At 59.3% G+C, this 12,295-nt stretch overlaps 1 protein-coding gene across 1 annotated transcript; it reads right to left on the reverse strand.

Annotated features, from left to right (window-relative positions):
• Positions 1 to 53: 53 nt before the first annotated feature.
• On the reverse strand, positions 54 to 5,426 carry DUS3L (dihydrouridine synthase 3 like). The gene is made up of 13 exons (XM_082623569.1): positions 5,240 to 5,426; positions 3,915 to 4,203; positions 3,146 to 3,658; positions 2,730 to 2,771; positions 2,422 to 2,574; positions 2,080 to 2,196; positions 1,836 to 1,901; positions 1,645 to 1,755; positions 1,312 to 1,408; positions 1,078 to 1,153; positions 540 to 728; positions 331 to 459; positions 54 to 211 (listed from the first exon to the last, which is right to left on the reverse strand). The coding sequence occupies exons 1-13, from the start codon at positions 5,335 to 5,337 to the stop codon at positions 139 to 141; spliced, it is 1,953 nt and encodes a 650-aa protein (XP_082479695.1). The 5' UTR covers positions 5,338 to 5,426; the 3' UTR covers positions 54 to 138.
• Between the last annotated feature and the right edge of the window lie 6,869 nt (positions 5,427 to 12,295).

Consider the following 12,295-nt stretch of genomic DNA (forward strand, 5'->3'; position numbering starts at 1 on the left):
AAGCTGGGGTGGGGTGGGGCAGCATGAGACAACCTCAGGGTCACAAAAGGGCCTGGGTTTTAAAAGAATAAAATTTATTGCCTTCTCATTTATCGGGGAGCCCGCTGGGCGCTCAGACACCCCCGCCCGCCCCTGCAGCTACTTGTAGGCGTTGGCCTTGTGCTTGGGCAGGAAGACAAAATTGGGCGGCACCGGTCCCAGCAGCATCTCGCTGTGAGGAGGGCGGGAGCAGGGTCAGGCCTGGGGCGGGGTGGCCCCCGGCCCAGCTGGCCCCACACCCGCTGGCTCCCTGGTGCACTATCTCCCAGGGCATCGGCGGTTCCCAGGCACCTGATGCGGATCCAGTCGGCCGCCTTCTGGCTGGCCATGAGCGTCTCCAGGTAGTCGCGGCCCAGGTAGTAGGGCGGCCGCTCGTTGATCCTCTGCGGGAGCCGCTCCAGCAGGCCAACGGGCACGTACCTACAGACGGGGGGCGGGCGGTGGGAACGGGGTTGGGCCGGGCCTCCCCAAGACACCCCGCCCCGTCACCCCAATCCCACCTGCACAGGAAGGAGAGCCACTCAAGGAGGAAGCGGCGTGTCTTCTCCACGCCCTGCGTGTCCGAGCCCCAGTGCTCCAGGCCGTAGTGTGCGAAGTCCCGCAGGATGTCCAGGCGCTCAGACGACGAGATGTCCCAATGCCGCTGCTCCTTGATCTCCGTGAACAGCCACGGCTTGAGCAGGGCGCCGCTGCAGGCGGGCGGTGGTCAGCAGGCCGGTGGCGGAACCCCAGCCCCCAAACCCATGGTCCCCAACCTCCCGGCCATGCTCACACAACCTGCAAAGCCCAAGAGTTCCAAGCCACAGCCCTGAGCCCACAGCTACAGAAAGTTCCAGTACCCTTCACCCCGGCCCCATAAGCAGCCACCTCTGACATCTCCCTGCCCGGGGAATAACAGAGCAGTGGGTGGGCTGGCGGGCTGGGGGCACCGGCGTTGGGCACAAACTCAGACACGCCCTCACCTTCCCCGAGCTGCAGGCTGGGCGTTCAGGGGCAGCCCTGGCTGGTTCTTTGTATCCCCGCCCCGGGCACACTTACCGGGCGATCATGATCCCAGCGACGCCAGTCTGCATGGCGCGGTTGGCATCCTCGTACGACAAGATGTCCCCGTTTCCTGAGGGACAGAGACTGGGGCCTCAGGGAGCTGCGTGCAGGGGGGATGCCGGGGCTTCGGGAGTTCTCGTCAGCCCAGCAGCATTCCCCATCGGGGCACGAGGGGGCCCTGGTGAGGGGTGGGCCCCGGTGCGTGGCCTCTAGTGGCAGGGGACCCACCGAAAAGGGGCATGGGGCTGGCTGCTGTCACGCACTGCTCGATGTAGTGCCAGTCGGCCAGCTTGGTGTAGCGCTGCTCCCGTGAGCGGCCGTGGAGCTGGAGGAGAGGCAGCCAGGTAGGGAGGGAGGGAGGGGCAGGGGGCGGAGAATCAGACAGAGACAGAGAGAGAGAAAGACACAGAGAGCCCAGGAGAGACAGACTGAGAGAGAGAGAGAGACAGACAGGCGGAGACAGAGATGGAGGGAGAGCCAAAGACCAGGAGGGAGGAGGAGGAATGGTTAGAAAGGGATGCGCCTCGGGGGTCCCCACACCCTCTGCGCCCCGAGACCCACCGTGACCAGCGCCGCCCCCCAGTCCCGCAGCTCAGGCAGCAGCCGGTGGGCCAGATTCGCGCGCTCGTGGACACCCGTTCGGAGCTTCACGGTCAGCGGCACGTCCAGCACCTGTGGGCGCGGGTGTGGTTGGTGGGGCCTGGGGTCAGGCCGCAGGGGATGGTCGCGGGGTAGGGTGTCTCGGGCTGTACCTGGTTCATGCCGCGGACGATCTGCTGGAACTTGGTTGAGCGGTTCATGAGGGCGCAGCCCCCGCCCTGGGAGAGACGGGCGGCTTGGGCTTAGGAACGTGTGACCCTGGCTGGGCCCGACACCCCCTGCTGTCCTCGCTGTACAGATGGGGAAAGCGAGGCCCACAGGCCCCCGCATGTTCCCCAGGGACTCCGCCCACCCACATTCTGCCCTTCGGTGGCGCCAGGGTTGAGTGGCTGGTACCTTTTTGTACACGAGGTCGATGGGGCAGCCGACGTTGATGTCCACGAAATCCACCTCGATGGTGCGGTTCAGCAGCTCGGCACACTTGGTCATGGTGTCGGGGAAGGAGCCCTCAAGCTGTGTCGGGTGGCCGGGCAGGGCGTGAGGGGCCTTCCCTGCCTGGCCCTGTGCCAAGGCCAGCAGCTACTTGACGTGCGTCAGGCTGGCACCTGGCTTGTGGCTGAGGCAGGGGGTCTGGGAGGTGAGCCAGGAGAGCCCGGACCTGAACCTGGCTCTGAAACATGGCAGCTGAGAGCCCCTCCTCCCTCCCTCCCTCCCTCCCTCCCTTGGGGCCGCACCGACCTGGACGCCGAAGACATCCTCGCAGGGGTGGCGTTTGAGCAGGGCCCACTCAGACGTCTGGCCCTGCAGCAGGTTGATGCATACAGCCATCTCCCCGCACGTCACATCTGCCCCAAAGCGCTTACAGACCCGCCGGAAGGGCAGGTTCCCACACTGGCGACAGCAGGGGACAGATTCACATGTGAGGGCACGGCAGGCAGGGACCCCAGACACCCGCCCAGGCCCCAAGCCCCCAGGGCGGGGAGGCAGTGGGTACTGCTGGGATGACCACGCTGCCAGCTCCTGGCCCACCTCACTGTGGGTCCTACCGTGGTGAGGGGGGCAAGGTACAGTTTGCCACTGATGTCCAGCTGGTGGGAAAGAAAATGCACAATGAACCTCCACCCGCCAACCTGGCTTTCAAGGCCTCTCAAGCCTCAAGCCTCCCCAGTCTTTGCCCCACACGCTTTGTCCTGCCCCAGTCAGCCTGGCTCCCTTTCACCGCCGTGCCTCTGCACAGGCCAACCAACCCCTCCACCAGGAATGTTCTTTTCTCCATGTTCTCCTCCACTCGAGACTTCTACTCAACCGTCAAAACCCCAGTCCCAATGCCTTCTCCTCCAGGAAGCCTTTCCCAGTGCCCCCCTCTGCCATAGCCCAGACCCTCCAGAGCTGGGAGTGAGTGTCCAGCTCTATTTGCCCCCAACATTGCTAGTGTCCTCTGCAGGAAGCCCATGACACGTACCCGCTTCTTCTCACAGGGCTGCAACCTGACTACATCCTCATCTGTCAGGGGCCCGCAGGTCTTTAAAGGGCCCCTGGGAGGGGTAACGGTGCCCGGCCCCTGGGGGGCCTGCTGGGCATCACAGTTGTCCTGCCCTGGGGCACCCTCAGCCTCCATGACCTCGGGGACAGTGGCTTCAGGAGTGGGGCCTGGCAGCTGGCCCTTGCTCAGCTGGCGCAGGGCCTGCTCTGCACGCTTGAAGTGGATCTTGCGCTTTCGCAGTTGCTGCTGCAGGACCTTGTCCAGGCCATTGCGGATGAGCGGGGCCTGGACCAACCCCTCCTTCACCAGATTCTGGCCCTCGGGCCCCAGATGGGCCCCGGCAAAGCGGCAGGTCACACCATAGGGGCACCTGCCGAAGGTCTCAAAGAGCACACAGTGGGGGCCCAGGTCAGCTGGCTTGGTCTCCAGGTAGCGGCCCACATCGTGCAGGAAGCGGCAGCGGTCACCATAGAAACACTTAGCGGCGGATTCCTGCAGGGAAACAGGGAGGCAATGAGGGAGGACAGGGAGATGCTGAGGCAGCCAGGCAGCTTGGGCTTGAACCTCAGCTCTCTCCCCTCCTAACTGTGTGTCCTCAGACAAGTCAGTAACCTCACCAAACCAGTTTCTTCACCTGGAAGACGGGAACAATAACGATACTTACATCATAACGTCATGAAGGTTGAATAGGGGGCAGAGAGGCTCACACTTAAGGCCTCTGGGACTTTCTGGGGACAATGACACTCACCTGGACCAGGGAGGGGCAGAGCCTGTTCTTGTCATAGTGGGTGGGCTTCACATGGGGCCGGCATTTGTTCTGACCCCGGGCCCTCTTCTGAGCCTGTGGCTGCTCCTCAAGCTCAACAGCCTCCTCTGTCTGCCTGTCCTCTGTCTGCCCATCCTCCAGCCGGATCCGCTTGGCCTCAGGCTCAGCCAGGTCATTGCCAGCAGGGTCTCCAGCCTTGGTTTCCTGGCTGGGCTTCTCCTGCCCTTTGGCTTCCAGGAATTCGTGGAAGTGCTCCTTGGTGGTTAGGTATCTGCCAGCAGAGGGGCAGGGGAAAGCAGGGCTTGTGGAAGAAGTCCCTCCCCTGAGCTCAGATTCAATGAACGCTGGGGAAAGGGACTGAGAACACTTGTCCCTGATTACACGCTTCTACTGATGGGGTGCTCACTACTTAGAACTAGCCAGCCGCCAGCCTAGGAGCACCTCAAGGCCACAGGGAGGACCTATTTTGCTTATTTTCCTTATTATTATTTTTTGGCTGCGTCGTGTCTTAGTTGCTGCACGCGCGGTCTTCATTGTGGAGCGCAGGCTTCTCTCTAGTTGTGGCGTGCGGCTTTTCTCTCTCTCTAGTTGTGTCACACGGACTCCAGGGCGCATGGGCTCTCTAGTTTGCAGCACACGAGCTCAGTGGTTGTGGCACGCGGGCTTAGTTGCCCCCCAGCAAGTGGGATCTTAGTTCCTCCACCAGGGATGGAGCCCGCGTCCCCTACATCGGAAGGTGGATTCTTTACCACTGGACCACCAGGGAAATCCCAGGGAGGACGTATTTTGTTCCTGGGTCCCCAGTGCTCAGACTGAGGAAGTACAGGTGTGAGGTGTGAACGTCCCCAGCTATGTTAGGCTAAAGGAAACTATATGTTCCTGCATGCCTTGCAACGGTTCCAGAACCGCCACATTTCCTAGCATGCCCTTCAGCCCTACAAGCCCCAGCATGCCCCCCGGCACTCACTTCAGACACAATTCCCTGCCTGTAACTGCGGCTGGCCTGAAGTGCACTTGCGCTGTTCCCGCCATATGCTGGGACTACACTCCCCAGCATGCACTGCGGCCTCCGCCTCAAACCCCGCCCACCCCAGCATGGACCGCGGTGTCTTTCACACATGTGACAGTCGCCAACGTGCGTGACCCCGGGAGCTCGCTGGCCCTGCGAGCGGAGGAAGGGCCCAAACAGAAGAGCCTGCGAGCTTCCCGCGCTGGGCCGCTGCCCCAGCTCCCGGCATGCGCCGCTCGGGCCGCGCTACGGGTGCCGGGAAGGCTCCGTGAGCTGCTCCCCCGACCCAGCGACTCACTGAAGTTTAATGGACGCTACTCCCCGTTCCGGCTCGATGGCTCCTGGGCCGCCACCACCACCACTCTCTGCTGGGGCTTCCACCGCTCCCTCCGCCATTGGCCCCCCTCACGCCCGCTTTGGAGTGTTGCGGCGAGGCCTTCCGGGTCGCGCGTGCGCCTTCCCCGGTCGTACTGGTGAAATGCGCATGCGTGGGTTGCTCCAAGTGACGCCATTGTATGCGCGTCGACGCAGTTGGGCGGTGCCTAACAGTGGGTGGGGCCTCGGGTCCCGTAAATACCCCTGAGCCTTTTGCGGGAACCGGAAATGTTCAGTAATCCACTTGGGGCTCTGAAACTGGCTTCCCGCCGGCCACAATCGGCCCACAGGAGTGTTTTAATTTCCTGATGGGGTTTTTAATTGTTTAAATACTGCTACTTTTATTTAGGGCGTTCATTCAACAAATAACTCATCGAATGCCTGTGTGCTAGATGCTGTCCTAGATGCCAAGGGTACAGTAGTGAATAAAACAGACCAAAAACTCCTTGCCTTTCAAAGCTGAGATAGGAGTGGTGAAGACAATGAACATAATACATAAGTAAGGTATACTGTATGTCGGACAGTAATGAAGCAGGGAAGGGGAAGTGGGAAAGCCGTTTTTGGTGGTTGCAGTTCTTAATAGAATGGTCAGGGAAAGCTTCTTCACTGAGAAGGTAACATTTGAGTATTTTCGAAAGAAGTGAAGGAGAGAAATAGGGATATCGGAGGAAAAAGTGTTCCACGTTGAGGGAACAGCCAGTGCAAAGGCCCTGAGGCAGGACCGTGCCTGGTGTGTTGGAGAAACAGTGAGCCCTGTGTGATTGCTGCTGAGTGAGGGAGGAGGTGAGGGCAGGGAGGTGAAGGGAGTAGGTCTTGCAGGGCCTTGTGGGCCTTTGGGAGAACTTGGGATTTTACCCCGAGGGAAGTGGGAGGGCAAACAGCCAAGGACGGCAGAATCTAGTCCTCATTTTCCAGTCCCCACCATGCCCTGTTGCACCCTCCTAAAGCTCCCTGTTGCTGAAAGAGCCTTGATGTAGTACAGGGACCTCAGGGCTCTGGACTCAGCCTGCCAGTTTCGAATCCCAGAACTTCCACTTACCATCTGGGAACATTGTCCTTTTATTTTTTTTTCCTAAAATATTTATTTATTTATTTTTGGCTGTGCCGGGTCTTAGTTGCAGCATGAGGGATCTTCGTTGCAGCATGCCGGATCTTTTAGTTGTGGCATGGGCTTCTTAGTTGCAGCATGCAGACTTCTTAGTTGCAGCATGTATGAGGGATCTAGTTCCCCGACCAGGGATCGAACCTGGGCCCCCTGCATTGGGAGCTTGGAGTCTGGACCACCAGGGAAGTCCCGGGACATTGTCCTTTTTAAAAATTTATTTATTTATTCATTTTTAAAATTTATTTATTTTTGGCTGCGTTGGGTCTTCTTTGCTGCACGCGGGCTTTCTCTAGTTGCGGCGAGCGGGAGCTACCCTTCATTGCGGTGCACAGGCTTCTCATTGCAGTGGCTTCTCTTGTTGCGGAGCACGGGCTCTAGGCGCATGGGCTTCAGTAGTTGTGGCACGTGGGCTCAGTAGTTGTGGCTCGAGGGCGCTAGAGCACAGGCTCAGTAGTTGTGGCGCACGGGCTTAGTTGCTCCGCGGCATGTGGGATCTTCCCGGACCAGGCATCAAACCCATGTCCCCTGCATTGGCAGGCAGATTCCTAACCACTGCTCCACCAGGGAAGTCCAGAACCTTGTCCTTTAACTGCTCTGTGCCTCAGTCTCCTCATCAGAAAAATGGGGCGGATAGAAATATCTCTTTTAGAAAGTAAGGATTCAATAAATAACAATCAACAAATGTTAATGACTACTGTGGTTACTGTTACTTTATTACTATTATTTGCCTTGAATTACATGAACACAGTGCAGAATGGGAATAACCAATCCCTTAGCTCCCCCCTGCATTTCACTGCTAAACTTGACAGAGCTTTCCCTGAGCAGGAAGTGAGGCAGGGACTGTGTTCCTTGAGTGACAGATGGAGAAACTGAGGCCTGAGGAGGGAAAGGATTTGCCTGAGCCCACAACAGGCTCAGCAACAGCTTTTCCGAGACCTGGGAGAAAATGGAATGGGGGCGGGGAGCAGCTTGTCTTCCATCTCTGGCCTCTGCCGCCCTCTATAGGACAATCTGGGAATAAAACAGTGGAGTCGGGGACTCTGGAAGCAACCACAGCGGTGCTTGGGAGACTCAGCCCGCCTTACCCACCTCCAGGGACAACAGCTCGCTTCTTCATGAGGTGCCCGTCCCATTGCCTCCTGAGGTTCTACCATCGTCTCCCTGATATCATCCCAGGGGCACCCAGACCACTCTGAGGAGACAACTGTTCAGGTGGGGAAACTGAGGCCCACAGAGGGCAACCTCAGGAATGAGCCTCCCCTCTCTGAGCCTCAGCCTCCAAGGAGAACCCTCCTAGGGCTCCCTGGCACTGCCCTGTGATGACCTGCCTTCTCTGTGTAAGGCAATCCCGGAACGCTTCTTGTGGGGAGGGGGAGAAAAGGAGACTGTGGACTGGCCATTAATAACTATGGTATTAATATAAGTGACACACTATTAATTGCTTGCTTTTTTTTTTTTTTTGGCTGCACTGTGCGGCTTGCGGAATCTTAATTTCCCAACCAGGGATTGAACCTGAGGCCCTAGCAGTGAAAGCGCCAAGTCCTAACCACTGGACCGCCAGGGAATTCCTGTTCATTGTTATTATTTATTATGTTATTATAATGGTGCAATATTAATCATCTACCAGTAGCTAGGCAAGTTTTGAGCACTTAGTGTATGCCAGGCTCTGTTCTAAGGTCTTTTCATGTATTAACTCCGTTATTCCTCTCTCTGATCTTATATGGAGAGAACAGGTATTCATCCCAATGCTACCTGAATCCACGGGCTGCAGAGGTCCCTGGCCCAGGGGCTGCCCCACCGCCTAGCCAGAGACCTGGGCATCAGCCTCCCTGCCTGTCTCTCTCCCACAGCCTGTCAGTCCCCATGTCCTCCCTGCTTTCTCTCCAGGGTCTCCCTATAGTCTATCCCCTCTCCCACCAACACCCCTTCCAGGCCTCAATCTCCCATCCTGCCCCCAACAGCCCAGCCTCCCACAGCTCTTTCTAAAACACAGATCTGACCATGGCCCTCCCCTGCTCCCAATCCTTCCATGGCTCCCTACTGCCCCAGCCCTGTACCACAGCCCCAAGTTTCCTGCATAATCCAGCCCCTGCTGCCTTCCCCAGCTTCATCCCTCTTTACCTCCTCACTCCCTAAACTCAAGCACCGAGTTCATTCCAGACCTTCCATGAGCTGGTCTTACCTCCCAGCCTTTGCACATGCTGTTCCCTCTCCCAGGAACACTATTCCCTGCACCCAGTCACCTTGCTCATTCCACTCACTCTTCTGTTCTCAACGTCTCCTTCTCTGGAAAAGGGATGCGTTGAGGATCTTCCCCATTAAACTATGAGCCCAGGGCTGGTGGGAGTCAGGTCTGCTCCGGTCACTCTGTGTCGCCACCACGCAGCACCAGGCCTGGCACACGGTAGGTGCTCAGTGAACACTTGCTGAGTGAATGCATCTTGTCATAGCTAGGGAAACTGAGGCACAGGGGGCAGGACCTGCTGGGTGGGGGTCCCACCTTCACTGAGGATTTGGCAGGAAGCTGAGGACTTCCCGGGTGTCAGCCTGGAGAGCGTGGGGACATTGAGAAAGAAGTCCCCCGCCAACCCTGAACCAGGTGTGAGTCGTACCAATGCCTGACCTTGTCTGATCTGAGGAGGCAGGAGGGAGGCAGGTCGCGCTGGGGCCCCGAGCAGGTGGAGAGACTGAGGCACCCAGGAGGGGGTGGGGCAGAGCCTTGGGAAGGTGCCACTGGCGCTCAGCCAGTCACTGGGGCTCCCCCTGCCTCTGTCCCTTTCTTTTATTCTTCCTGTTTCTGTCTCAGTTTTTTTGGGTCTCTTTCTGTATTTCTTTCTCTCTGTGTGTCTATCCCATATCTTTCTCTGCATTTCTCTTTTCCCAATGTATTGTCTCTCTCCATCTTTCTCTCTCTCTGCATCTCTCTCTGTATCTGTCTCCATTTCTCTGCTGCCCACCCCCGCCAGGCATCTCCCCCTCTGTCTCTCTCTCCCTCCACGTCTCTGTCTCCCCTGCCCTCTCTCTGTCCCTCTCAACCAAGCTAGATAGGGGAGGAAGCACAGGGCAGGTGCGGCCTGGGCTCTTTGCCCGTTGCCGCCGGGGCTGCCCCGGATTTGTGGCTGTGCCTCCTTTATCTGGGGCTGCAGCTGCCCCTTATCTTCTGGCTTCAGGACACGAGACCAGGATTAGGGCAGCCCGGGCCAAGGACGAGAGCAGGCAGGGCCAGGCTGGCGGGTGGCGAGAGCCGGGGTGCCGGGATGTATGTGGCGCCAGTGAGCCTCAGGGGCTGGGGCTGCCATACGCATCTGAGTGTGTGCGTGTGTACTATGTGTGTCTGTGTGAGTGTGTGTGATGGTGTGTACGCATTTGCAGAGTATGATTGACTTTGGAGGACATCTGTGTGCGTCATTGTGTGTCTGCGTGTCGATGTGCATATTTAAGAGTCTGTGAGCGTGTGTCTGTGTGTCTACTGTATGTGTGTGCATGGATACACACATAGTGTCCACACATTTGTGGCTTCTTGGGGGGGGTGTCTGTAAGCTTCCATAAGGTCTTCAGCCCGGGCCGCACCTCTCAGGTGTCCCCCAACCCCAAGGCCTACCCCACCCACCTCCCCACCCCTCTGCCCCCAGGCCTGATGGCTTTCCCGCCTTGCCAACATGGGCCCCCCAGGGACAGGGCCCTCGATCTGTGACCTGCGGCTGCAAATGGGCCTGTGGGGACGGCTGCTGGCCTTGCTTTTCCCATCCTCTTCTGGAACCAGCCAGCTCCTTCCTGCCACCCACAAGGCCTCGTGGGCCCCATTCCAGCCAGTCGGGCCGGCTCCTTCCCTGGTCCCCGCGGCCCTTGCTCTGACCCCCAGCCAGGAGTGGGGGTCCAGCTGTGCCCCCTGTAGGGGCTGAGGCCTCTCTCGGCCCTCAGCATCATCCAGCTCTTGGTGAGGATAACTTTGTCAAATCAAGAGCCCCGAAAACTGGTTTCAGGGAGCCTCTTGGCTGATAATCAGCAGCCCTGTGCTGAGCCGGCCCAGTGACCCTGGACGATCCCCTCATGTCTCCATGGGAAGACAACACTCACTTCCCACAGCCGCGGGTCTGCACTGGGCACAGAACAAACATAGGAACCATTTCACAGATGGGGAAACTGAGGATCAGCAAGCTCAGCCACCAGCGCTGGGGGATGGAGTAACGCTTATTGTGGGGGGATGCTCTGGCTGGGGGGCAGCTGGAGGGACAGAGGACACAGAAGGTGCCGGGCCACTGCCACCCCTATGGGGCTGCTCCCTGGAGGGGTCCCTGAGGTGCAGCCCTGGGCCTGCAGGGCCTGGATCAGCTCCTGGCGCTAAGATGGAAACTTCTCCACCAGCCAAGTCCGTGTCTTGGCCAGCGGCTGCTGGCCTCCCAAAACCTCCACCTAGGCCTCCACCCATGAACAGAATACTCCCCCTGGGGAGCAGTGGCCATCAGGGGAGGGCAGGGGGCCAGCCCCCAGGGGACAGGGGTGGAGGAGCAGCTGGGGGCCATGGTTGAACGTTCTGGAGTCATCCAGCCCCAGATTTGAACCTCCGCCTTACTGTGTGACCTTGGGCCAGTGTCTTGGCCTCTCTGACCCTTGGTTTTCATGCCACGTGGGCTCCAAGCATGCTGGGGAAGGGGAGGCGTTGCCTGGAGCTACCTGGGGGTCGTGAGGAGGCAGTGAAGGAGCGGATCTAATTTCCCAGCAAACACCAGGGTGGGGGCGGGCAAGTGGCGGGGCCTGGGTTCTGGCTGCCCCTGCACTGTCCCACCCCTGCCTCAGCCTTGACCTTGGGGCCAGCAGGCTCAAATCAGCCCCAGGGGCCACAGGCCCTTGGGTGCCCCCTGCTCTTCGCTGAGCTTCTTCCCCAGCATCTGTGCACTGGGGAGACCACAGTCCCTGGCCACGGGCTGCACTTTCAGCGTGGGAGGTTCAAGGCTGAGTTCCACCCACCCTGCCCCACAGCAGCCCCAGTCTGGAACAAGGAAGGTTTAAAAATAAAGCATTGTAAATACCCGTGTTTCCTGAAAATGGAACCAGCCCCTGAATCCCCTCGGCCTCCCGGGCAGCTGGGAACAAACGGCTCCTTGACGGGGGTGGGGGCCAAAGGTGGGCATGCCCGTGTGTGCCCCAGTGCCTGCTACCATGTGAGTCAGCCAGTGTGACAGGGTGTCCGTCTGTCACCACCTGTCCAGGGGGTGACAAAGCCTGTGGTTGGCGACAGAGAGTGGCCGGGGTGCTCGGTTGTATGAGGTGACACACTGGTGTGTGAGGGCATCACACCTGTGTCTGGTGTGATCACGTGGGGCCGGCCCTGAGCGAGGCAGGGTCTCTGGGGGACTGAGTGTGACGGGGAGCCTTCTCCGTGTGTGACTGGGTCAATGTGTGTGTCCCTGAGTGTGGAGGGGTCTCCTCCCAGGCCGGAGTATGACTGGGTCTCCCCATGGTGGAAGGCGGGCATGGGTCCTACTAGCACCCCCGGGCCCCGTCCCTACGCCCCTGCCCCTGTCCACCCCGGAGGAAGAACCGAGTCTTTCAAGTCGCTGTTACCAGGGCAACCGTTTTATGAGGATCCACATGGTGGGCACATGTGTGTGTCCTGCACCTCATGTGTCTGCACGCATGGGGTCCCATGGCGCCCAGCCCAGCTGGGGAAGGGTGGGCAAGCAGAGGCGGCCAAAGGGCAGCTGGTGACAGCTTAATGATGGCTGGCCGGGGTGGGGGTGGGCTCCTGGTCTGGCTACGTGTATGCAGGGGGGGTACGCTTCCCGGACCAGCCCAGCATGTGCATGTGCGCCCGAGTGTGCATAGCAGCAGGGTCTCCTCGATTCCTGTGCGTGCATGGCTGTGGGGTGGGCA

Source organism: Mesoplodon mirus, assembly GCF_964341445.2.
Source record: "Mesoplodon mirus genome assembly, chromosome: 5".
Classification (NCBI taxonomy): domain Eukaryota; kingdom Metazoa; phylum Chordata; class Mammalia; order Artiodactyla; family Ziphiidae; genus Mesoplodon; species Mesoplodon mirus.

What these genes read in the sequence shown, in the direction of transcription:
- DUS3L (XM_082623569.1), bottom strand. Translation starts at nt 5,337, where the DNA reads ATGGCGGAGGGAGCGGTGGAAGCCCCAGCAGAGAGTGGTGGTGGTGGC. An exon ending in TCTGCCCCTCCCTGGTCCAG is followed by an intron (nt 3,659 to 3,914) that starts GTGAGTGTCATT and finishes GTTTCCCTGCAG; the next exon opens with GAATCCGCCGCTAAGTGTTT. An exon ending in TCGTCCGCGGCATGAACCAG is followed by an intron (nt 1,756 to 1,835) that starts GTACAGCCCGAG and finishes CCGCGCCCACAG; the next exon opens with GTGCTGGACGTGCCGCTGAC.